This window comes from Cicer arietinum, chromosome 7, assembly GCF_000331145.2.
Source record: "Cicer arietinum cultivar CDC Frontier isolate Library 1 chromosome 7, Cicar.CDCFrontier_v2.0, whole genome shotgun sequence".
Taxonomy (NCBI): domain Eukaryota; kingdom Viridiplantae; phylum Streptophyta; class Magnoliopsida; order Fabales; family Fabaceae; genus Cicer; species Cicer arietinum.
In genome coordinates, this window is record NC_021166.2 from 12,166,340 (window position 1) to 12,191,765 (window position 25,426).

At 29.7% G+C, this 25,426-nt stretch overlaps 2 protein-coding genes and 4 non-coding genes across 8 annotated transcripts; 2 read left to right on the forward strand and 4 right to left on the reverse strand.

The window, feature by feature from the left end:
* Positions 1-3,380: 3,380 nt before the first annotated feature.
* Positions 3,381-9,642, forward strand: LOC101510525 (tobamovirus multiplication protein 2A). 2 transcript variants are annotated; one of them, XM_004508944.4, is made up of 7 exons: positions 3,381-3,537; positions 4,132-4,445; positions 5,251-5,350; positions 5,543-5,623; positions 5,702-5,806; positions 6,517-6,726; positions 9,271-9,642. In XM_004508944.4, exons 2-7 carry the CDS (start codon positions 4,207-4,209, stop codon positions 9,376-9,378), a joined length of 843 nt encoding a protein of 280 aa, XP_004509001.1. In that variant the 5' UTR covers positions 3,381-3,537; positions 4,132-4,206; the 3' UTR covers positions 9,379-9,642. The 2 variants fall into 2 exon arrangements, with proteins under 2 accessions (XP_004509001.1, XP_004509002.1); XM_004508945.4 differs by having other exon boundaries at positions 3,387-3,537; positions 4,119-4,445.
* A 3,754-nt stretch (positions 9,643-13,396) lies between these two features.
* LOC101511070 (type I inositol polyphosphate 5-phosphatase 2-like) lies at positions 13,397-18,384 on the forward strand. 2 transcript variants are annotated; one of them, XM_004508947.4, is made up of 10 exons: positions 13,397-13,784; positions 13,879-13,981; positions 15,442-15,547; positions 15,632-15,739; positions 15,891-16,563; positions 16,656-16,840; positions 16,984-17,092; positions 17,378-17,526; positions 17,601-17,833; positions 18,148-18,384. In XM_004508947.4, exons 1-9 carry the CDS (start codon positions 13,755-13,757, stop codon positions 17,830-17,832), a joined length of 1,695 nt encoding a protein of 564 aa, XP_004509004.1. In that variant the 5' UTR covers positions 13,397-13,754; the 3' UTR covers position 17,833; positions 18,148-18,384. The 2 variants fall into 2 exon arrangements, with proteins under 2 accessions (XP_004509004.1, XP_004509003.1); XM_004508946.4 differs by having other exon boundaries at positions 13,399-13,784; positions 17,601-18,384.
* A 313-nt stretch (positions 18,385-18,697) lies between these two features.
* Positions 18,698-18,790, reverse strand: LOC113787850 (small nucleolar RNA Z101). Its single transcript, XR_003474372.1, has one exon. It is a non-coding gene; the product is annotated as a small nucleolar RNA Z101 (small nucleolar RNA).
* Positions 18,791-18,852: 62 nt separating this feature from the next.
* LOC113787848 (small nucleolar RNA Z101) lies at positions 18,853-18,945 on the reverse strand. The gene has a single exon (XR_003474370.1). It is a non-coding gene; the product is annotated as a small nucleolar RNA Z101 (small nucleolar RNA).
* Positions 18,946-19,069: 124 nt separating this feature from the next.
* On the reverse strand, positions 19,070-19,151 carry LOC113787861 (small nucleolar RNA snoR14). Its single transcript, XR_003474383.1, has one exon. It is a non-coding gene; the product is annotated as a small nucleolar RNA snoR14 (small nucleolar RNA).
* A 104-nt stretch (positions 19,152-19,255) lies between these two features.
* Positions 19,256-19,343, reverse strand: LOC113787851 (small nucleolar RNA U61). Its single transcript, XR_003474373.1, has one exon. It is a non-coding gene; the product is annotated as a small nucleolar RNA U61 (small nucleolar RNA).
* Positions 19,344-25,426: the final 6,083 nt, after the last annotated feature.

Here is a 25,426-nt window from a genome sequence, read left to right on the forward strand (position 1 = left end):
ACAAAGGCAGACGTTTGTGGCTGCAAAAGCCCTCACAAACTGCTGTCTTTTGTGGCTGCAAAAGCCCTCACAAATGTCAATCTGTTTCTAGCACTTTGTGGCTGCAAAAGCCCTCACAAAATTTTGTGACCAGCTTCTTTGTGGCTGCCAAAAGCCCTCACAAAAGTCACATTTGTGGCTGATTATAGCCATTTGTGAGGGTAAAAGCCCTCACAAAAAGCTTGTTTTCTTGTTGTGTGTTTTGTTATTTAACATGTGTTTTTTAATATATTAATTAAAGATAGTTATTAAACATATCAACACATGATTATGTTGGAAGAAGCAAGATCATTCTGGTTAATAAAAACAAAATTATGGAAAAACGAAGATTGTTCTTCACAGTCTTCAGTTTCATCAAACCAAGAACGTTCTTGTTATTAAAAAAGAAATAAGATAAAGATCAATTCTAATTTGCAAATAAACTATCCTTTACAAAGTTACCAGATGTATACAAGATCGTATCAGAAAGATACATTCCAAAACAAAGGCAAAAGTTATGCACCATAATCAAACAAGCAATATCAATCCCCATATTGATAAAGCAATAAGTACAACCATGACAGACTTGATTGGACATTGCAACTGCACCTTTGAGTAGTCTGCACACAAGATAGAACAAAGTATGACATAAAAACAATTGTCAAATATTCTCAAGATAAGCACTTCTCAAAACAGAAACGAAGATCATTCTGGTCTTTAAAACAAGAACATTCATGCTTTAAACAACACTTATGCACTCAAGTTAAAATGAGACAGCTGGACTTTAAACGACTAGATGAGTTGTCATCAGCCTCCATGAAGCCTATAAACGGAACCTCAAGGTCAATGATAAGGCAAGAGTTTCAAGTGCAAGCAATCTATCACATATACAATCATACTTGAAAATACTAAAGCTTTTCAATCTAAAGGAAAAACTCCAATTTCGTTTCACTAGATTCAAAGATCTATCTTACTGAGTCATTTGCTATGAATCCAAACTCAAACAAGTGTTGAGTACATTCAGATCTATCACATTTGTAACTCAATATTATTGTATTGAATATAGTTTGAGTAAATTGTAAAAAATCTTTTTATGATTAAAAGGTGATCTCTAAAAACTCTATTTCTAAGATTGAAAGAATTGGAAAGCAAACTCTCTTACATTTGCAAGTAGAGTCACTCTTGCTCAATCATCTCTACCTAGTATTCCTTGTTCTATTTGTGACGAAGCTAAGATATTATGTCGCAACTTCATTTGTGATAGTACAACTGAACAAAGAACATGTCATTTGATCTACTGGAAAAAAATTTGCAAGCCAAAGTAGGAAGGTGGACTTGACTTCAAGAATCTCAAAGCCCTTAATCATGCATATATGACCAAACTTGACTAACAACGGTTGTGGACAGAGGCAAATTTTGCGTTCAACTAGCTCTAGCCAATTATAATTGTGGTATTTTGATCACCCCTTTTATCCAATAACGCAACGTTGCTTCTAATACTTGGAGGCATATATGTAAATTGTGGTTCAATACCAAAAATAATGGGCAATTAATTATTTGTGATAGTCATTCTACAAAAATTTAGAAGGATCATTAGATATCAGGTTGTAGAAAGCTTGTTGACTCAATACTTCAAGTCATTTCATCTAGCGAATATGAGTTTTCTGACTCAATCCCTTAAATCATTCATATTAGTTATTCTATAAATAAAGGTATTTTTAATACTAACAACAATATTTTACTATAATTTTATTTAAATTCTATATTTATTGTTTTAAGATATGCAAAATATTTTAATTAAATATGTTAAAAGTTGTATCTTTTTATAATTGTGAAGTCTTTTATTTTTTGTACTACTTCAATATTTTTATTTTTTGACGCATAGATATATATAAAAAATTAATTATTTTTTAGAAGTCTAAATCCCTAACTTTTCTAGCTTTGACCTTGGACCGACTCCGTATGAATTGTCCCAAAATAAAAAACTTATTTTTCATATACAAAATACTTTTTTTTTGTATTTTAGTATTATTTAATAATTATGATTTTATTATATTGATTAAAATAAATATTCAATTACACACATTATATATTATTGATAAACGTTTCCGTCAAAAAAGAAATTTATTGATAAACATTAGTTGTTAAGAATGTTATATATATGTTAGTAGTCTAAGTTCAAACATAACTTAAGTGTGGGAACTTATTGTCACATTCTTATCTATATAAAGATAGAGGTGGGTCGAGTTTGACACGGAGAACTAATTGGAAAATATTTTTGTAAAATAACTATATCTAGTTCATACACAAATTCTAGACTCTATTTATATTAAAAAGAAATACTACATGTTAAAGAACTAAATATAGGCATTTAAATTTTTATTAAATTTCTCAAAAGTTTAAAAAATGTACTCTTTTAACACAAAATTTGTATCTTATTATTTATATTTTTGATAAACCTTTTTTTATTATTTCACAAAAGTTTAAAAAAATTACCTTTTTAACACAAAATCTCTATTTTATTTTGTTTATTTTTTTATAGGTTTATTTTATAATTCTTTAACACGTGCCGCCAAAGGGGAGTTAGAACCCTCACAGCTTTTTATTTTTTTTATTTTTTTTTATTTTTATTTTCAAATGTTTTTTTAGAAATAAAATAGTAATAATGTTTTAATAAATAAAATTTATTTAATAATGTAACCTATAATAAATTCAAATATTTTATACATTCTAAAATAATTCAAAAGTATAATAGTAAAAATTAGAAATAGTGAAAAAAAATAGAGAATATATTCTTATAAGGGTAGTTCTTTCGAAAACAAAATGAAGTTTAAGTGTATTTTCTTATAATTCTAGATTTAATTAACTATAATTTTTTTAAAATTTATTATAATTAAAAAAGAAATATATATTTTATATTAACAACTACAAAAAATATATAAAGAAATGTGCTTCCATATTTTTTGTTTAAAAAAAGTTTTAAAATAATCATAGCGATGACATATTTTTTTTAACTTATACACAATCTTTTTAAAAAAATAAGCAAAAAATTGAGTTTATATATTGCTTATAAAAGATAAAGAAAAAATTAATTTAATATTTAAATAGTAAATAAATTTATTTATTTTATTTATTTATAATGGACCCTTAAATAGAAATTTTAAATTCACAAAATTATAATAATTAGATTTTTCATTTTTTTTATAGAAATGGAGAGTATCTCTATCTACACCACCAAAAAAGGTTATAGTTTATGAAGTATCTGATGTGTCTACACGGGACACGACACCCAAAACAGAACGTGGTATTGTTGTAATAAACGCGTACCGGATAAGGGTATTAATATCATTTAGGTATTCCATTACAGTGACACACATTCCATTTCCAGGTCACCGTTTTCTTTTTTCCTTCCTCTTTCTGTTTGGTTTTCGGTGGTTGGGTTGAGTGATCCCAACACAACAAACAAACACCCTCACAAATCTTCTACTTCGCTATTCGATCATTCCATTCTATCTATCTGTGAGTAATTCTTCTACCTTCTATCAATCCACATTTTCGATTCTCTTACCGTTTCTTCTTTTTTTCTTTCATTGCTGAAAACCTTGCCCGTTTCACTTTTTTTTTTTTCCTTTCAGTTAATCAATTTATTTCTTTCTTTTTTGTCTAATGAATCGTCATTTATTTTCTGAGCTGGATTTTGTTGGAAATTCTGGTCAATTTCATTTAAAACTACATGATCAATGATCAATTAAAAATAATCGGGGGATTTACTGAATATTCACCCCAAAAAAATTAATGTTTTTTTGTAAGATTTTTCTTATGAAATTGAGGTTAGGGACTCGAATTAACCTGCGAAATTGACCTGTTCCAATTGTCTTGTAGAATCCCCCATGTTAAATTCATGTGCATATAAAAAAACCAAGCTATTTATGTTTTGATGTCTTTTATTAAGATTGTAAATGGAGATTAAGTTTAGTGTTATTTTTAGAATCGAACCTCGATTACAGTTCTTATTGTTGCTGTGGTAGTTTCATTTTATGTTATTATTATTATTATTATTATTATTATTATTATTATTATTATTGATGCTTTATGGAAAGGCTTTTATTGCAGAGAAAAAATATTGTGCATTGGACACCCTTTTCAATTTTGATTGAAGGATTCAAGTGAGATTGTGAGTAGAGGAGGATGGCTTGTAGGGGTTTCTGGGAGTGTCTTTTAAAGCTTTTGAACTTCTTACTCACCGTTACTGGTCTGGCAATGGTGGGATACGGGATTTATTTGCTGGTTGAATTCAGCAAAGCTTCGGATAGCTCTCTGAATGTTTCTACTGTCAGTGACGGTCAAACTCTAGTTCAACTTGGTCGACCGTTGCTTATGGCTGTGCCTCTGTCCGACAGCTTTTTTGATGATTTGCCTAAAGCTTGGTATGAATGCTTCTCCACTCTTGACTGTTTTGGGGGCGTGTTGATTGAGAAATGTGTATTGCTTGCTTGTTGAGTGTACAAGAAACAATTATACCTTCTGTTTTCATTAGAGTTTGTGGCTGCAGCGGTTTCCTGAGCTTTGTCTACTGAAGTCATTTGTGCTGAAATTAGTGCCTATGCTTATGGGACAGGGGTTTGGATTCAATTTTCTTTAGAATTGTGTTTCTATGATAAAAGTCCTCACAATTAAAAGCGAAAACTATTCCCAACTTGCTTTGGAAAAAATAATGGGTAAAATATGTTTGGGTTTTACTGCCAAATTTACTTAGGTCATAGGAATCAGACCAGCATTAGTTACATGACCTGTATTTTAAGGTTTCAATTGTGAGCAGATATGTGGAGATCTGTCAATGCCAATTGATTGTAGTTTGCGATAGTTGGAAGCATGCTTCAATATTTGGTGTAAGATGCATTACTTAATGTTGCTAGTGTTGAAGAAACAGTCTTCAAAAAAATTACTTTATGTACTATCTATGTCGGTACTCACTATGAACCAGATGTGAGTTAGAAATAACCTCTATTTCTTCGACATATAGTTATTTTCAGACCTACTGGTGACATCTATATAATTGTTTGACAAAGACAATCATGGATGAAACACCGCATGTATTATTTTTCCTTGATACTTTCTGTCTGCGTTCACCCTAATAGATTTTATAGACTACAAGTCTTTACTTTAATATACATCTCATACTATTTCATCTTCTCACTTGCTTACACTGATTGTGTATTTCATGTTTGGCAGGTTTATTTACTTGTTCATTGGAGTTGGGGCAGTTCTCTTTGTCATTTCTTGTTTTGGTTGTATTGCATCTGTGACACGGAATGGGTGCTGCCTGAGCTGTGTATCCTTCTAGAATGTCTTATGCTATGACATAACATATTTAATGGGTTCACAATATTTCCACTAATATACAAAAGCATGAGTTGAAGCATTTCTTGAACTTTCTCTCCCTCTCTGAGTGTATTTATGTATAACTGTGTGCAAGTATTAATTTTATAGGAATTTTTATTTTAGTTTCCTTAAGCCAACAAAGTATTCAGTATTAGTGGTCTTGTTGATCTTAGTAGAGCTCGGATGTGCAGCCTTTGTATTTTTTGACAAAAACTGGAAAGAAGTAAGTTGTCGCTGGTAATTTATGATCTGAAGTATTAAAAGTTATAATTGACATCTTATAAAATTATCTTCTTTTCAGGAAATTCCAAGGGACAAATCTGGAGATTTTGATATGCTATATCAATTTCTAAGAGCGAACTGGAATATTGTGAAATGGGTTGCTCTTGGGATTGTTATCTTTGAGGTAAGAACGGTTATGACTAACATTTAGAAGAAAGAAATACTGTTTTGTGGACATGCTTGTGTTCTTGTGCATGTAACCACAGAGAATAGGTGCAAGAACTTCAGCAAAATAATTACTTTTAGAAAAGATGCTAAGAACTATTACCTTATTTTTTATGTTTGAATTCATGATCAGGAAAGTACACTGGCTTTTAATTGATAGAAACATCTACCAGATAACGGAGTTGATTGATTGTAACCAACATCATGGTAGTTATTACATGGGAGTCAACTTTTAATAAATGATTTTTTTTTTGCCATGTTTTTAATGTTCTATTGATTAAAAGTGAAATTATAAGGATATAGTTTCACAAGGAAGTTTTGAACCAAAAACATTTATTAGTCAAAGCTAAGAGAAAGAGGAGGAAGAAAGAAGAGGGACACAAAAGGGTTAAGAGAGTTAGTGAAGGTTAAAATAGGCATATTTGAGTAGTGGTCTTCAACTTTGAAATTCAAATGTTTTGGAAACAAAGTGCCTGTGAGGTGCCTTACCCTTGACATTTCTTTTGATTTAATTAAATATCACCTCAATATTTTTAAATATATTGTATTGTATTAGAAACTTCTCTTCCTGCCGTGCCCTACTTACCTACCACCAGGATTTTGGACAGACAATCAGCAATATAAAAAAGTTTTATACTTGTAGTTGATATTATGCTTATGGAATTGTAGGCTCTTCTTTTCATCCTAGCTCTTATTGTTCGGGCTGCAAATAGGCCAGCAGATTACGATAGTGATGAAGAGTTCATTAATCCAAGGCAGCAAGCTCGTCAGCCTTTGCTCAATAGACCTGCAGGCCCGGCACCAGGTGTACCAGTTACTGGCCCAGTTGATCAGCGTTCCAGCAGAAATGATGCATGGAGTACTAGGATGAGGGAGAAGGTGCAATCTTTTGTTTCCGTAGTGCACTTTATTTATTATTCTTGTGTTGGGAATTTTTATTTGCTTGTCTTCAAATCTTAAATCTTAACTTAGCTGTGCTGTTATAACCAGTGGGGAAGCCTTTTTGGACCAAAGAGGTTTATGGTTCACTTGTTTTTTTTTTTTCCATAACAAATGTAAATGTGTATTTCTTTCCTTCCCCAAAAGATTCCTTAGCTGTTAGCTGGCTCATCTTCTCAAGAATGCTTTTAAAATTTAGTGATATTTGGTTGTCCCTTGGGCACTTGCAATTGTTTTACATTGTTACAATATATGAAAAAATATATCATAATGTCAGTATTGTAGCTTGTACTACCTCTGTCCCTATATGTAAGACCCTCTTGTAAAATTTTCTTGTCTCTTTTATACGACTCTTTTCAAATTATAAGATGTATTAATTACCTTTTCACAAAAATACCCCTAATTAAATAGAGAGAATTAAAAGACAATTCATTTTTCTTTCTTAATATTTGAAGGATAATTTTGTAAAGAGAATGCACGTTATTCACAAATCATTTGTGACTGTACATTTTTCACAAATGTAATTCTTGTGTTTTGATCAATGGGGTCTTACATATAGGGACAAAGGTAGTAATATTCTAGGACATAGCATGATATCTTAGTATTAGTTTTACAGATTCCTTATACTTCATTTATGTTCTTGTTCACTATTAAAAGTATAATAGAAGTGGAAATAGGGACTAGTATTTGTCTTGAGTAACATATCCAATATCCATCTCACCATTTCATATTATGTAATTAGGGATTAGCCTCATCTTCATCGTGTTTTAAGAAGAATGTGGTCTTCATTCTTTGAGGAAATAAAAAAAGAGTGACATGGTTGTGGGATGTTAGTGGGGATTTACTTCATCCTTTTGTGGATAGTGGTGATTGACTTTTTGAATTGGAAGAGTTGTCTCTTGGTATATGAGAAGATGAAACCAATACAATTAGTATTAGACAAGAATAGTAAGCTCTTGAATAGAGTAGACTTGTTTTAAATTGGACTTGTGATATTTTTCTTGACATTTTGACACTAGCTAGGGAAAATACATGTGACATATTTACAAGGAAAAGAACAAATTTCTTATATGGATAAGAGAAGATATTTATGCTTTTTTGTTATGATCACATCTCATGTCTTGTTGTAAGTTGTGATCATCATCTACAAATACTATATATTAATGAAAATATCAAAGTCTCTCTCCAAATATTATGCATTTATGTAAAATGTTATTTTTTTATATATAAATTGGTGTTAACATATCTATTGAGGTTCCTTTTATTCCACTTCCATTTTGCCCACGTATCAAATGTGCACTCTTATTTGTGACGGTGTGTGTTGAGATCACACATCAGTTAGAGATACTCCATCTGAAAGGAAATATAAGGAAAAATGGTATCTAAAAAGGTGATATGTAAAGCATTTTGCTTATATTTCATTCTGGAGTATGACAGTTTTCCTGAAAAGATTTGGGCAGTCCTCACCTCTTGAGCTTGTAGGCCTAAAACCCAAATTGTAAGATAGTATGAGATTCTAACAAGAAATCCTAACCTGTGCTTACTCAGTGGACTCACATCCATCAGCACAATTGTTTTTGGGAACTGGTTTCCTTTCTGGTTTCCACCTACCTCCGCCACATTCCAGCCATCTTCAATGTGTCTCTTCCTTCTCTGGTATATGTCCAACACAGTCAGAAAAAATATCCGTCAAGTTCTCTAGTGTGATACTGCCATCTAAAGTGCCTCCCTCCGATCTACATTCTGCTGAAGTTGCAGCTTGAACATCCCATCCAGGCGCGCACATGCACCTATGGCTGCTAGGGGTGGGCAAAATTTGGTTCAGAACCAAAATTGAATGTAAACTGAACCAAACTGGTTTCCAGCTATTAAGAACCAAACCAAACTGGTTCTGGTTCTGGTTCAACCTGGATGGAACCTCACTGGTTTTTAAAACAGTGAACTGCAAACCAACGGTTTTCATAGGAACTTGTTTGACATAGGCCTTGATACCATATTAAAATTTAGGTTTTATGTGTACCTCAACCCCAAAAGTAGCTCAAAAGTTGAGGATCGGCCAAACTTTTTAAGGACTACTGTTGCCATAGTTGGATCTCAATAGTTAGAATTATCTAGGCCATATGCTACACATGACTTATTTAGTATCTGAGCTTCACAGTGAGACATCATGAAGTATCTTGGTCATTTTGTTGACTTCATGTCTTAAATGAATGGCTAAACCTAGTTGTATTGTGTTTCTCTTGTTTCATGTAAAAAATGATAACCTTTCTGCAATGGTATTTCACATCAACTGTCTATTATCCGGCTGTAATCCGCAGTTTAGATTTACTATTTACATAACTCTGTTTAGGACCATCCCTGATTGTTGCAAAATGGTATGTTGTATTTTTAAGAGATTATTAAAAATGGTATGTTAATATTCTTGTATAAAATGATTGTTGTATTGTGTATGACTATCTGACACTAACGCCGTTCCTTCTGCAGTACGGGCTGGATACATCGGAATTCACATACAACCCATCCGAGTCACACAGGTTCCAGCAAGTAAACTCACAACCAACTGAAGAGAGGAGCCGCTGTACCATAATGTGATCATTTTAGATTGCTCCAAAGTCACAGCTGGCTGAATTTCGAAGATTGTTATTGTGGGCAATGAAGTTGAAGCTAGAAATTTGTCAAAAAAATGTCTTTTGCTTAATTTGTCTATCAATCCCACTATACTGGATCTCCATCGCTTTTTTCCATGACATGAAAACACATCTTCATTTTGTTGTGTGTAACAGTTTGCTGAGTGAGAAATCATAATTTATTATGTCGTCATAGTTTAGGGGAGTAAATGAAGTTGTTACTTGTTAATCCTAATGTTGTCAATATTTTTGGGTCCGAACCATTGCTTTATATCGCCCTAAAATACATCATCTGCATTCTGGTGTTTATTTTTGTGTGCTCAAATCTAGTGGTAAAAATCAGGTTAGGTGTGAGATGTAACGTGTAATATAATCAGGTTAAATTTCTAACCTAAATTTTAAAATGTGATTTTTTATTTGATAGATTTGATGTTGTTGTTGAAGATAAAAATGAGTTTATTTGAATATTTGAATTATGAATTTGATGAAAATATGGTTTTTATTGAAGATGATTACTAATTTTCTAAGTTTTGTTTGAAGATGATGAATAATTTTCTGAATTTATGTAAAAAATGATAACATTGTTGATATTTTGATAAATAAATAATTAAATCATTACTTAAAATTAAATAAATACAGTAAAAAAAGATAAAAAATTGATACTTGAAATTAAGTTAAGAAATTGCAGAAGATATTTTGCATTTTCATATATATATATATATATATATATAATGTATAATGTTATTATAAATTTATTTTGTTTATCAATATTGCCTTCAAAGGTTTTATTATTGCAAAACTGAATCAAATTGCAATAATAAATTTTAATATTTATTTTTTATTACTATGATATATTATTTTTGTTTGTTATTTTTTGTTTTTAATTTTGTTCCCTAATAATATTTGTTAATTTAATTTAATCTATTTTGTTATAATTTCATATATTTTAGATGTCCTAAAATCAAAGTAAACTGTTAATTGAATAGGATTTGATTTTTTTTTTAAATCTTCTAATCGAAACCAAACCAAAATATGTAATTTTATCTTTGAAATTGATAAATTTTTGTCTCGAAGTCAGTCAAAACCGCACCACGAACACCCCCATTCATTGATAAAATAATAGCAATTGAATAGTCTTTTGAAAGAGAATACCAATTGAACAGTAACCAATGAGTAAGCTCAAAATGCATCTTAATAGTGAAGGTTCCATTGAGAACTCAAGAGATTCAGTTGAGGAAGAATCACAAGGTGATTAGTTATTTTATTCATTGATTGTTTGTGATCGATTACTTTTGTATTCTGTTTCAGGTAAGTGATGAAAAACAATATGGAATCCAATCCAGCAGCATGTTGTAGATCTTATTAGTATAAAATATTATTTGTCCTTGATTATATGTATGATTATTGGCTTGTGCACTGATGAATAATTTTCTGAATTTATGTAAAAAATGATAACATTGTTGATATTTTGATAAATAAATAATTAAATCATTACTTAAAATTAAATAAATACAGTAAAAAAAGATAAAAAATTGATACTTGAAATTAAGTTAAGAAATTGCAGAAGATATTTTGCATTTTCATATATATATATATATATATATATAATGTATAATGTTATTATAAATTTATTTTGTTTATCAATATTGCCTTCAAAGGTTTTATTATTGCAAAACTGAATCAAATTGCAATAATAAATTTTAATATTTATTTTTTATTACTATGATATATTATTTTTGTTTGTTATTTTTTGTTTTTAATTTTGTTCCCTAATAATATTTGTTAATTTAATTTAATCTATTTTGTTATAATTTCATATATTTTAGATGTCCTAAAATCAAAGTAAACTGTTAATTGAATAGGATTTGATTTTTTTTTTAAATCTTCTAATCGAAACCAAACCAAAATATGTAATTTTATCTTTGAAATTGATAAATTTTTGTCTCGAAGTCAGTCAAAACCGCACCACGAACACCCCCATTCATTGATAAAATAATAGCAATTGAATAGTCTTTTGAAAGAGAATACCAATTGAACAGTAACCAATGAGTAAGCTCAAAATGCATCTTAATAGTGAAGGTTCCATTGAGAACTCAAGAGATTCAGTTGAGGAAGAATCACAAGGTGATTAGTTATTTTATTCATTGATTGTTTGTGATCGATTACTTTTGTATTCTGTTTCAGGTAAGTGATGAAAAACAATATGGAATCCAATCCAGCAGCATGTTGTAGATCTTATTAGTATAAAATATTATTTGTCCTTGATTATATGTATGATTATTGGCTTGTGCACAAATATTCATTGATGTGTATGGTTAAAGAATATTTAACACCAACCAACAGGATTGTTGTTGGCATCACGTGGCCATGATAAGATTTACAAGGAAAATAAGTTGCTTTCATATTTATCCAACACCAAAATTAAGTAAACATAATAACATTACTATTACTAGTGTTGAAAGTTGAAACACACGAGTGAGAGATTCTCAATATGTTATTATTCACAACCAACTTGGCTGTCCATTTGACATAAAATTAGATGGATGTATGCTCTGAAAACTGTTACCTTCACATATAGTGCGCTCACTTTCTCAAATTATCATTCATTTTTGTGGGTCAATTTAATAAAAGAAATATTTTGAGGTTGTTAATTTCTAGACATGTAACATGTAACATGGAAGAATAGCAAAATAAATGTAAGAGAATGTTGTCGACCTACCTACTCTAATTAATGAATCCTAATTATTGCACTTTGGTTAGTCGCCTATTTTAGCAAGTTATCCCTTTATTAAAGTATCAAATATCTATATATAGCGGCAAATATATGAATAAGTAGAGGTCTAAATTCAAACCCATAAATTTTTACTTTTTCATATTTAATATTTAATATTCTTAACAAAAAAATTATATATGTCTCAATTTATTTAGTAATTTTATTAATAAGCAAAACTCCATCGGAATTCATTAATTGTGTTCTATCTACCCAAATGACAAATATGTTGAATTGAACATTTTAATTGGAACCAGAATTGTACCAAAATTCTAAAGTAAACACATAATGATAAATTATTTATAAAAAAAAACACCATTTTTCACGGTTTTGGACTGAAAATCGCTAAAGTTTCAATATTGTTATCGTTTAAAAAGATAAAGGGTGTATTCTGTTGAAATCTTTAAATTAAAGGATTTTATCTTTGTGATTTTAAAATTATATAAGATCGTTTCTTGTTAGGCAAACTTCTCCTTTGTGGGGATCATTTGACAAATCTTGCACACTTGATTTGTACGTATCTTTTCTTTTTTGTTTACACTCGTCATCACTTTCTGTTTTGGTATGTGCTTCTGTATTAACAACTTCTATATATTATTTGTGGCACCAGTTAATTCTGCTACTGTAGTAGATATTAATTTCTGCATTATTGTTCTAATCAATAATAGTAAAAAATACCCATTTGGATTATTTTATGATTTCCACTAATTTTTGTTATTAGCTAGTTGCTTGCCTCAATCTGAAAAATAATATAAAAAAGTATTTTAATAATTGGCCTGTTCTACTCACTACATATTATTCATCCCTTGATTTGGTGACTGCTGATGTATTAACTTCTGAATTTTGTGGCTGCAGTTTAATCTGATATAAACTAATAGAAAATATTGCCATTTGGATTATTTTATAGTTTTAACTATTTTTTTATATTAGCTACTTGCTTGACTAAATATGGAAAACAACATTATCATTTTGTAGTTAACAGTTCTGTTTTCTGGAACTGGCTCATTGATTTATCTTTTAGATATCTCTCTCTGTCTAATTAAAGTAGAGATTTTCTATTGGATTTTATTTCGAATAATTCTCCCAAAATTTCAATTGTTCAAAATTTGGATACAAAATTACATTTATATATTGTTAATAGATAATATAGATACATCTAAGAAATTTTAAAAATATCTTGATACGTATTAGATTGAAAAATAATATAGAATGAGTGAGGACTAGCAGTATTCAATTTACTTTTTACCTTATGAAAGTTGTGGTTGTGGATATCTTGCTGATATTTGTCACACAATTTTGTTTGTCCTTTTCTGTTCTGTTCTGTTCTATATGGATCTCCTCTGTATTGTGCACTAAAATAAATTGTTACAATACTTTATTTTGTTAATTAGTTGTTACAATATGAGAAGACCTACTATCAGTTAGTTACTTAAATATATATATATATATATAGTGGCTAAAAGTTGTGAGTGACAGTGACTGGTACCATATTTAAGAGCTTAATCTTTGAAAGCATGGCACAGTACACAAGTACTTTTCATTTCAGTTATAATATTTTGACTTGAAGCACAATGAAAGCAAGGAAAGGAAAAAGATCAGAGGTAAACTTTTACATGCCTTGTAGACTTGTATAAGGATATATATAAATATATTAGATGCATTTTCTTAAAACCTTATAATTTGGTTTTATGGCAGCTCTTTTGGCCTACAATAGTGAAGAAATGGTTGAATATAAAGCAAAAGGTGTATGATTTTAGTGAAGATGAAGCAGACACTGAAACTGAGAGTGAAGATGATGGTATGTGCTTAACGATTTACTATTGTATTATTCTTACTGGTTAGATTGATTGGTTTCTTTCTCTTTTACATTTTTGATCTTTCAATTTGCATCTATCTTGCTTTGTTATGCAATGGTTGGTCTAAAGGATTGGAAACGAATTATATGGTACAACAATTCTAGAAAATTTGAAGACGGTTATATCTAATGAGATTGTGAGAGAAAACTTATCTCTCTAGCTAGATACAGTTGCACAGGACATGCAGCTGCTTAGAGAATCAAAGAAAAGAGAGGATATGTAGATATTTTAATTAAAAATTCTCTGTCCAATAAGAGGAGTGAACTACAAAAAGTATCTGTTCCTGGTTTAGTTTACAAAGAAAGAATGTCAAAATTATTTTTTTATGCCTTTTAACCTTTCATGTCATGTTTTATGATTATAGTGACTTGGTTAGTGTTCATAAATTATTGTGCTATATATATATTGTGTTATTGATCATGTCAATGGGCATCATAATAAAAATACCATTTATTTTTGGTTTAGCACAAGAATTTAGACTTCCACAATATAACAAAATAATATTTGAATTTTGATGTTATAAAAAATATTAAAATAAGAGAAAATATTTTGTTAAAACTATAATGGTATGATGGGAAAAATTATTGCTTCAGTTCTATATTTTAGGGCTTTCAAAAGTAATACCCATCACAAAAATAGAAGCATAGACGTCTAGGAAGATAATCCGCTTAGAACACAATCCATATTTCCAAGTCAAACATCAAATAATATTTTATCATCCTTTATCCCCAATTTCCTTTTGCAAATATCCCGTGTACAGGTATCGATATTTGATTGAATATTATATTTTAATTTGAAATGAGAATTTCGTAATTATTAATTAATTATAGTAGTATTTATATTTTTTTAAGATAAATAAAAAATCAAAAATCAACCCAACTCTCATGACAAAATAATTTTAAATTACTAAAATTTGTAGTTATAAAAGGCTAATATTGGCTATTATAAACAATAATCATAATAATAATATTGTTTACTATTGTCATAAAAAATTAGTTAATCATCTATATTAAATAAATCTAACAATCATTTAACAGATGATTCGATAAATTCAAACATTATTAGAATAATCAAAACTAATGAATGGTTAAGTTGATCATGTTGTTGTAGGAAAAATGTTAACTTAAGATTCACATCAACTTTTATGTATCATATACAAAAATAATCAAATTACTAATTTTTATTTTTTTATAATAAAAATAGTTAACTAATCATGATTTTGGAGAGAAATATTGTTTAAGATTCACATCAATATTTATATATAAAATGAGATAATTGAAAAAAATATGTACTCTTGCTCTTAATTAAGTACCTTCTACCAATAGTGGCATGGTTATTAGAATAGTAGCTTGTTATGAAGCTGAAATCATTAAATATATGTGATTTGATATTTGTAATTCAGATACATCTTCAGATACATCTTTTAAGGGCTACAAGATGAGACAACGACATAGAAGAGGAAAATCAGAAACTCTGCGTGCTCAGTACATAAATACGAAGGAACTGAGGTACTATTTTGTTAATCAAATTATGTGACATGTCATTAACTTTAAATATATTCATTACATTAATATTAAATGGTTCATTTTTAGGGTAACAATTGGTACTTGGAATGTTGCTGGAATACTTCCATGCAATGATGATCTTGATATTGAGGGTTGGGTTTGTAGTGAAGAACCAGCTGATATTTACATTATTGGGTTAGTTACTATAAAATTTTTAACTAATTAGTTTTTGCTGGAACAAAACATGTTTTATGCTATAATTTCAATATGAATATGGTATTAAAAATCTTGTTATAAAATTGTTCTTATGATATTTGCTTCCATGCTTATGTGTTGGTGCTAACAGTTTCCAAGAGGTAGTTCCACTGAATGCTGGAAATGTATTGGGAGCAGAGGATAATAAACCCATCTCAAAATGGGAATCAATCATTCGAAGAACACTAAACAAATCTTTTGAACCTGAAAATAAACCAAAAAGCTACAGTGCCCCTCATTCTCCTGTCAGAACAAATTTTGCTAATGAGATAAATAAAGAGGAAAACAATTTTCCATTGAGGAAAATATATGGCAATGATCTTCAAACTATACTTGATTGGCCCGAACTTTCATTCGACACAATCCATCATGTCGATTCTAATCCGAAATTGCGTCGAGTACTAAGTAGCTCAGCTAGAATTGGCCTTAACTTGATAGATAGTGTTTCTTTGTATGGTTATGGAATGAAACGTTCACACCAAAGTTCAGGAAATTTGAGTTTGTTTTGGAGAGAGCAGCAACATGAAATGGTGCCTCAGGTATTTGATTCACTTGTTGGTGTATCAGATGAAGAAAATGATGCATTCTCTGAATTAACAAATAACAAAGAAGTGAAATTGCATCCTAAGTATGTTAGGATTGTGAGCAAGCAAATGGTAGGAATATATGTGTCTGTTTGGGTTCAAAGGAATTTGAGAAGACATATTCATCATTTGAAAGTTTCTCCTGTTGGAGTTGGTCTTATGGGCTATATGGGAAACAAGGTAATCACACAATGCACTTTTTTTTCATACAATTTTGATATCATTTATCATATAGTATAATAAGTGTGCATTTGGTAACATCACTAATGCAGGGGTCTATTTCAGTTAGCATGTCTGTCTTTCAGTCACGCATGTGCTTTGTTTGTTCACATTTAGCTTCTGGTCAAAAAGATGGAGCAGAACATAGACGAAACTCGGATGTTCATGAAATTCTACAACGTACTCGTTTTGCATCGGTCTTTGATACAGATCAACCACATACAATACCATCACATGAGTAAGCAAGTTTTAGCTTTAGTTTAAAAATTGTCCTTTACAAATTACAATATTCTTATTAGCATTTTTAGACTGAGAAATATTGTTTATGAGTGTTGTGAATGAAGTTCTTGGATTTATTGATGGATTTCTTTGTAATGACAGTCAGATTTTCTGGTTTGGAGATTTGAATTATCGTATCAATATGTCCGATGCCGAGATTCGAAAGCTTGTAGCTCTAAAGAAATGGGATGAACTCATGAATTCCGATCAGGTGAGAATTATGAAACTTAGACTAAACTATTGGTCTCTAACAAGTTGTTCTAATTTTTATCACCTAGAATGACCAAAAGGGTTGCAAGTGTTTTCACCAATAGATTTTCATATATGTCCAACACTATTAGACTTGGTATGTGAATAATTTGGTGAGTGACTGAAATGAATAGATTCTGATATCATGTTACGCTGCGTCAATCTTTATAAAAATTCTTTTCAGGTTTTATCATTCTTTAATAGAGATTTGAATTTTTCTCAATAATACTTCAAACTTTATTTGCAGCTAAGCAATGAATTATATAAAGGACATGTATTTGAGGGATGGAAAGAGGGGTTGATAAACTTTCCACCAACTTACAAGTATGAATTTAACTCTGATAAATATGCGGGTGAGGACACACAAGAAGGTGGAAAAAAGAGATCTCCAGCATGGTGAGTACAAACCTACAATTTTTTTATTATAGCATGTATTAAACACTTGTGTTCTAAGAAATAAAAATATGCAGGTGTGATCGAATATTGTGGCTAGGAAAAGGAATAAAGCAACTTAAATATCAGTGTGCTGAAAATAAGCTCTCAGATCATCGACCAGTTAGCTCAATCTTCTTGGTTGATGTTGAAGTATTGGACCACCACAAGCTACAACGAGCTTTAAATTTTGCAAGTGCAGTAGTACATCCAGAGATTTTCTTTGAAGATGGGGACTTGTCTCTAATATATATGCCACGCAGAGATTGAGGTATAAAAACAAAATTCTAGGTGACTCTAAAAGTCAAATATTTCTTACTCATAATTTGAAGTTTCTAAGAACAGACTTAGAGACAGTTGAACTGTATTTCAATTTAGTTAAAAAGATAACATGTAAATTTGTCATCAATTTATATGATTTTGTTTTACAATTTGGTTGGTTTGATAGAGACAACCGGTGACTATGATCTTCAAGATTGACACCTCAAGTTTCCTAACATTTTGATGACAATTTTGGTATGTTAAGTGTAATGTGTTCAGAATGTACTGTGTTACCTCTTATTCAGTTTTTTTTATGTCTTTCAGGTTCTGAACATTCTTTTCTGTAACCATCCTCAATCTCAGTCCAACTTTTGTTAATATTCAAAATTGGTTAGACAGCAGAACTAATGCAATGAATAGCCTAACTGGAAATTTAACTATTCTTCTCCATCAATTTTTTACCTCTTTCATGTTCTGAACATTCTTTTCTGTAACCATCCCCAATCTCAGTCCAACTTTTGTTAGGAATTTAACCATTCTTATCCATCGATTTTTTGATTTCTTCCATGTTCTGATCATTCTTTTCGGTAACCATCCTTAATCTCAGACCAGTTACATAGGATCAACCAAGTATATTAATGAATGCTCAAAATTCAAAATTGGTTAGGCAGTAGAACTAATGCAATGAATGCCCTACAATACAGCATAAGATTCTATCGCAGATCACATTTAAAACTTCAATTCTACCCAAACTTTATAGATATAATGCACGTTAAATGGTGAAAGTAGTCCAGTAGTTATTTCTTAAGAGAATTCAAAAACAATCATAAAAATATATAATTCAAATCCACAACAAAATAGGTTCAATATAAATTCGGGGCATCAGTTCTCCAAGGTGATATTAACATCAATAAAATTCAGATGCAAATTACCCATTTACACAATTCAAACTCATCATGTGCCCCTTTAATTAAAAAACAACACTGACACAAACTCAAATTTGATAACATAATAAGTATAAAGAAAAATTATGAGCATCAGTTCTCCAAGGTGATGTAGCATCAATAAAATTCAGATGCAAATTACCCATTTACACATATTAAAATTCATCATATGCTCATTCATAACTTTGTAACAATATGAAATGCATGTATTGAAATACAACAACATAATCTAAGATACTCAAAACAGTAACAAATCACCATAACCTAAAAACAATAAGGTAATGAAAGAGGGAACTAAGAAAGCGATCAGAACCTGTCGGGATTCATAAATACATCAAAGAATATCAGAGGATTGACAGACATGAATTTCTATCGTCACGTCGCTTTTTTTCCCTCTTATTATTAATTATTAATAAATAAATAAAAACAAATCAATTTTTGAAAATAATTTTAATCGTAAAAAGAAGGCGTAAAAACGGCTAATGTAAGAGCTCAGAACTTCTTAGAGGATTGCGCCATCATCGACGAGCACAAAAGATGACCCGCTCCAGCACAGTTTTATTTTCATCATTGCTCAGTATCAAAAATTGAAGTAAATAGTTATGCAAATACTTTGAAGTAACAATTGCTGATATTGTTGATCCCCAAATATTGAATACGGAAGAAGTAAAAAGAACAAACACAAAATGCAGAAAATAACGAAGGAGGAAATTGAAGTTGCCGACAGCTGAATTGTTTTGGATAGCAAGGAAGTCGAATTTGGGGATGATTTATAGTGTAAATTAGGGTTTTTTTAATCAATGTTAGGCAAGACTACAATTGGGTTTTATCGATCTGTTGAACATGCGGCCCATGCGGGTTGGTACTAAAATTAAAATTTAAAGATTTTTTACACTTTTAGATTAATTTGAAAGGGTCAAAAATTCTAAAAAGATATCAATTTAGTATTGGTAATTCTATATAAATATCGTATTGTTCTATATAAAATGTTGAATTTATTTTATATTATCTTTTTGAGAATATAAATGTGTCAAAATAAATAAAATTAAATAGAATATTTTACATAAAAAAAATCTTTTAAATGGTCGTTTTCTACGTCAAAAAAATAAAACATTTTGATATATATAAATTTCGATGAAGAATTTTAAATAAAAAATTAATATAAAAATAAAATATTATTTTAATGTATGGCAGTGAAAGAAGAAATCTCCGCTAAATTTTGGTTTACATAAATTGGACTATTTAAATCTTCAATTAAACAGTTTAATTTGCATGTTATTCATATTCCACAATCTAGGAAACTTTAAAAATAAATAAATACACTTTATTCACTATAATTTGGATCAATTAATAATTTGTGTTATACTTTGTATATTATTTTATCATATTTTTTTTATTAATAGGTTTAGACTATGAAAGTTACTTTAAAGTATCATTGTGGTATTTTTCTTACATTATATTTACAACTTACAAGTTATCAAGTGAAATTATAAACAGTAGTAGATTTTTAGTTTTCGTTTTTAAAAATAATTTTTATATTACCAACTTTTTAGTTTTTTAATGTATAGTAGACCAGTATGCGTACCTATGTAATTAATTATTAATTAATAATAATTGTATAGCATACCAAGATCCTATCTTGTTTAAAACCTTCATCTTCGCGGGTACTTCTTCAATTGTTGTTTAAAACCTTCATATTTTATTATAAAGAATATTCTTAATAATATTTGATTAAATTACAGTTAACTCTTTGCATATACAAATTGTTATATCAAAACAATGATTTAAAAAAAGTATTTGATGAAAATATATACAAGACAAGAGAATTGGTACCTGATAAGACTTTTCATTACCTAGTAAACATGTTCTTCCAATATAGCATAGTACAATGTTGTGATCAGGAGTAGTTATCACTAAAAAAATGTTCTTCAAGTATTTCACTATAATGGCTTGACTACTTGAGTTTTATATCATGTGCACAACTACATATTCTTATGTGTTAACCTTGTCCAGCAATAATATGAGGATTGAAACCACTTTTGAAGTTTTAAGTGAATGCAAGGAAGTCTCACATCACTTCGCCAACATCAAAATAACATGTGTTTCAAACTAAATACATCTAAAAACATCGGTGTGAACGTTTCTCATGTTGAAATTGGTCTTATGGGCTACATTGAAAACAAGGTAATGAAGATATGTACTGCCTTCAACAACTAAAGTCATCTCCAATAATTCAAAATAGATTAAATAAAATTCATATCTTGATAGTTTCAAATACAAATTTGAAATACAATCTGAACTTCATTCAACAACTAAAGTCTATTGATGATATCAAATCCATTTTTTATATGATGATATCAAATCCGTTTTTTAGTAGACGTGGTCCCAAATTACCATTGATGCATCGCTCTATTTCAGTTACCATGCTTGTCTTTCAATCATGCACGTGTTTAGTTTGTTTTAATCTAGCTTTTGTTCACAAATATGTGAATGTACTAGAAAAAATAACAAATTGAAATTTGAAAAATAACATTTTTTTTTTTAAGATTTGAAGGAAAGACAGGGAGAATTGAAACATCAAAATAAAGAGAGAAAAGACACAAGATTTGTGTACTTGTTCACAAAAATTTGGTGATATATCTAGTCATTTTATAAAGGTTTAGATTCAGTATAGTCAATAAAGTATAGTCAATAATTCAATTTACTTTAACTAATTGGTTCAATAACAATAAGTATTCTCTAAGTTTATTAAGGTTTCAAGTATTCTTTCTTTATGCCGCCAACTCTACACCACATATTCTTTTTCAAGCGTTTACATGTTGTAAAGCCTTACTATGTTTTACAACGCGTATTCTTGGTTCTAGTCTCACCAAGTTGTTCAATTCTTATTTATTTTTTAGCATTATCAAACTATACAACAATTAAAAAAATTTATGTGTTTTTTACAGCTCTGAAATTTGATCTGAATAGTCAACGATTGTAAATTTATTTTGATATGAAGTTTTTTATAGAGCAAGAGGAAAAATTCGTTGAAAGATATCTATTGAGAATAATAGTTGTTGATCTTGTAGACGTCGTAACTCTGAATTAAATAACTATCATTTATTTACAAGTTATCATTATGCAATCAAAGCTATCAATATTATCAGAGATTTGTCTTTTAACACTTGGACACATAATACTTAAATTTGCTTATGAAAACTCTTATTATGTAATACATCGTTCATACCACCTGACATCATCACTAGAGTAAGACATTGTTGAACTAATTATTTTTCGGACTTAAAATAGAGAATAACAATATGATGTGAGTTCATGTCTTTCGATATACTTTAAGAATGTGACACCACTGATTGTTAATAATTAGAATGTTGATTATCGAATGAATTCATCTCTTATTTGACTTTCTTTTTTAGAAGGTATTCTTTGTACAATCAAGCAAACATTATGGGATAGAATTAGGGGTGGATAAAGTTCAATTTTAAATTAGAACTAGTTGAAAACTGAGTCGAACCAATTTTCAGTTTGAAAAACTGAACTGAATTTCAAGTCGAAAAGTCGAGCCGAACTTGTTTTATATATCAGTGAACTAGTTGATTGCTTTGAACCGAACTAGTGTTTTTGTTTTACTTGTTAGAATTGAATTGAACTTTTATAATATGAATAATACTGAATTGAACTGTTTTTGTATTAAATTGAATCGAACTGTTTAATTCTTATAGATTTTTTTTTCTATAGGCCAAATTTTACATAATTACTTCGAAAAAAATCACTATATAGTCATTTTCCAAATTCTCAAACTCATATTCATGATAAAAACATATAGCATGTTAAGTATTAAGCAAATCCAAACATACTCCTCGTTAAATTATGAAGCTAATAACTTAAATTTCAATTCAAACTATCTACATATAAAATATATTTTTCCAAAGGCTTACAAAACCTGCAAAGTCAAAGGCTTTCCAAATTATTTTTCAAACAAAATACTATCAATTTTGTGAAATTACTTCAAAATATGAAAATAGTATTCAAAAGTGTGATCCATAAACTCAAATAATTTATTTTACTTCAACTACAATGATTCTTAAACTCATATAGAAAACAAAAGTCTTCAATCATCAAGACTAATGACGCTAATAGATGTTGTTGCACATAGCATTGGAGAAATGTTCTCTGCAAAAAAGAGTACTTCGTTATTATTCAAAAAACTTAAATACAATACAAAGTTTGTAGAACTAAAAATATTGTAATAAAATTAACTTTCTCAAAGGGTTTCATGTTCTTCAAGGTCCTCATCAAATAGATCTGAGAAAGGAGATCATTTCAACCAATCTTATTGAGTGCAAACAAGCACTTCCAATATCGTTGGTATAAGATTACTACGATAAAAGCATACTCTGAAGCTACAGAAGACATAGGATGACCAACACCTCACAAGCAACACTTGAAATGATGGGGAATCTAATTGAGTTGACTTTCCACCAATTCAGAATATCAAACTCGATAAAATAAGGTTCACGCTCTTTAGCAATGTATTTATCAAACTCGGATTTCTGAACAATTATTTTCCCAAGTGATTTTTTGTAGAGGCATATACCGTATATATCATTATCATTTTTCTCTAGTTGTGATTCTCCCGTATTTTGAGAACCTTCCCTCGTTGCCTTCATATTCTCGATAAATTGATTTCAAGAAAGATGGCAATTTCGTCTTCAATCATTCACCATCTACTTCAAACAATTAATCAAGAATGTAGTTTACATATCCAAATTTGCAAGTATGGTTTAGTAATGGCAATCAATAACAGCGTGCCCATTCCATTAGCATTGTCCCAATACTTATTATATTTACTTTTCACTTTAATCCTTGTCGACTTTATACTTGCACCATTGTACTCGCTTAATAATCGAATCTTCTTTTCAATAGAAAATACCTCATTTATATATATGTTACTAGTAACATATGAAGAGTCAAAAATATGCATAGTAGCTTCATTGAAAATGCTCAAAAAGGGAAGCACCGTATAAGCAAAGTCACATTCCTTGGGTAGAGGTACTACAAGGCTTTTACCCTTACATAGTACTCTGACATACTTAGCATCGAAATTTCTAACAAATCAAAGGTTTCTTTACAATCAATCTCAAGATATGTGCACAACACCGCATATGTATATATTCTCATTTCAAGAGCAAATAGTTTTTTCCATTCACACACTTCATCACAAATTTAATTCTGATGTCGTTAGATGATGCATTATCTATTGTTATGCTAAAGACTCTATTGAACTCCCAAATATTTAAACATATCTCAACTTCCTTAGCCATGAACTCTCCTGTATGGCTTGTGATTTGACAAAAAATCAAGATTTTCTCATGCAAATTCCATTTTTTATCAATGAAATATATAGCTAGGCTCATGTAGCTTAGATTTTAGATAGAAGTGCATGTGTCTGTCATAAGACATACCCTTTTACAATGCCTTGAGATGAAAAATTTAAGTCGTTCTCTCTATGCCTCATAAAGTGACCAAATAGCACGCCTTAATGTAGAGTTGGATGGAATATCAAATCGTAGTTGTAAGACATTCACAAAGTTTTGAAAAAACACATTCTCCACAAACTGAAAAGGTAGTTTTACACCCACAAACATCTTCACAAGCTCCAATCGACATTCGTCTTGATCAAACTTTGAAAGATGTGAAGAGGCGACACCTTACTCCCCTTATGTAGGCTTTGTTGATAGAGATGTTTTTTCATCTTTTGTGTTCTTGATTATCTGGATGGTTGTTTCATCTTTTCAAATGCATAGTCAAAGCACTTGTCATATCCTTTAATTTTATCAGGTTTCCACATTAATGTCATTAGACCATTTGACCTGAATTAGGCACTTCACAAAAGTGAGTCCATGTTTGCAATCACTTTTACTCTTAGATGGTGGAACAGTAGCTGATATAGCTTCACTTGTAGGAGCAATCGAAGTGGTGGCAATATGTTCTTCCTTCTCCATTGATGGAGAGTCCATGTAATCACTTATTGACAATATATGAATAAATAAATATGATTAGAAAGTCTACTGAACTAAACAACATTCAAATACAAATTAAGAACTAAATTAAAAATTGAACTACAATAGACAATAGCAAGAAATTGTTAGTTTATTAAAAATAAATATAACTATTTAATTTCCTAAAATAAATATAACTCGTGAGTTTCTTAAAACATACTACTACTATTAATTAATAATAAACCAATAAAGTAGCAACTGCCAAGTTGGGCTTTCGCTTACTCAACAAAGCCTTCTCCTCCCTGGTAAACAACTTGGGACGACCTATTCACATAAGCATGAATGAATGAAAACAAAAATTCTAACACTGAACAAACCATATATATGCAAACAATGAGAAGTAGTCGTGAATAAAATGAAGATATTCCATAATTCAACCATCACCGAATAAGTCCATTTGATCACAATTGAACTTCTTTGTTTATATCACCATCTGTTAAGTACCATAGAATGTAAAGTAGCATCAAATTAAAAGTCAATTTGGATAAACTTCTCTAAAATATATATCAAACATATCTTACAATAACTATGAGTTATCAGTACAATAGCGTATTCTAGTATAAATTAAAATCAATCTCTATATCTTAATTTTTTCAC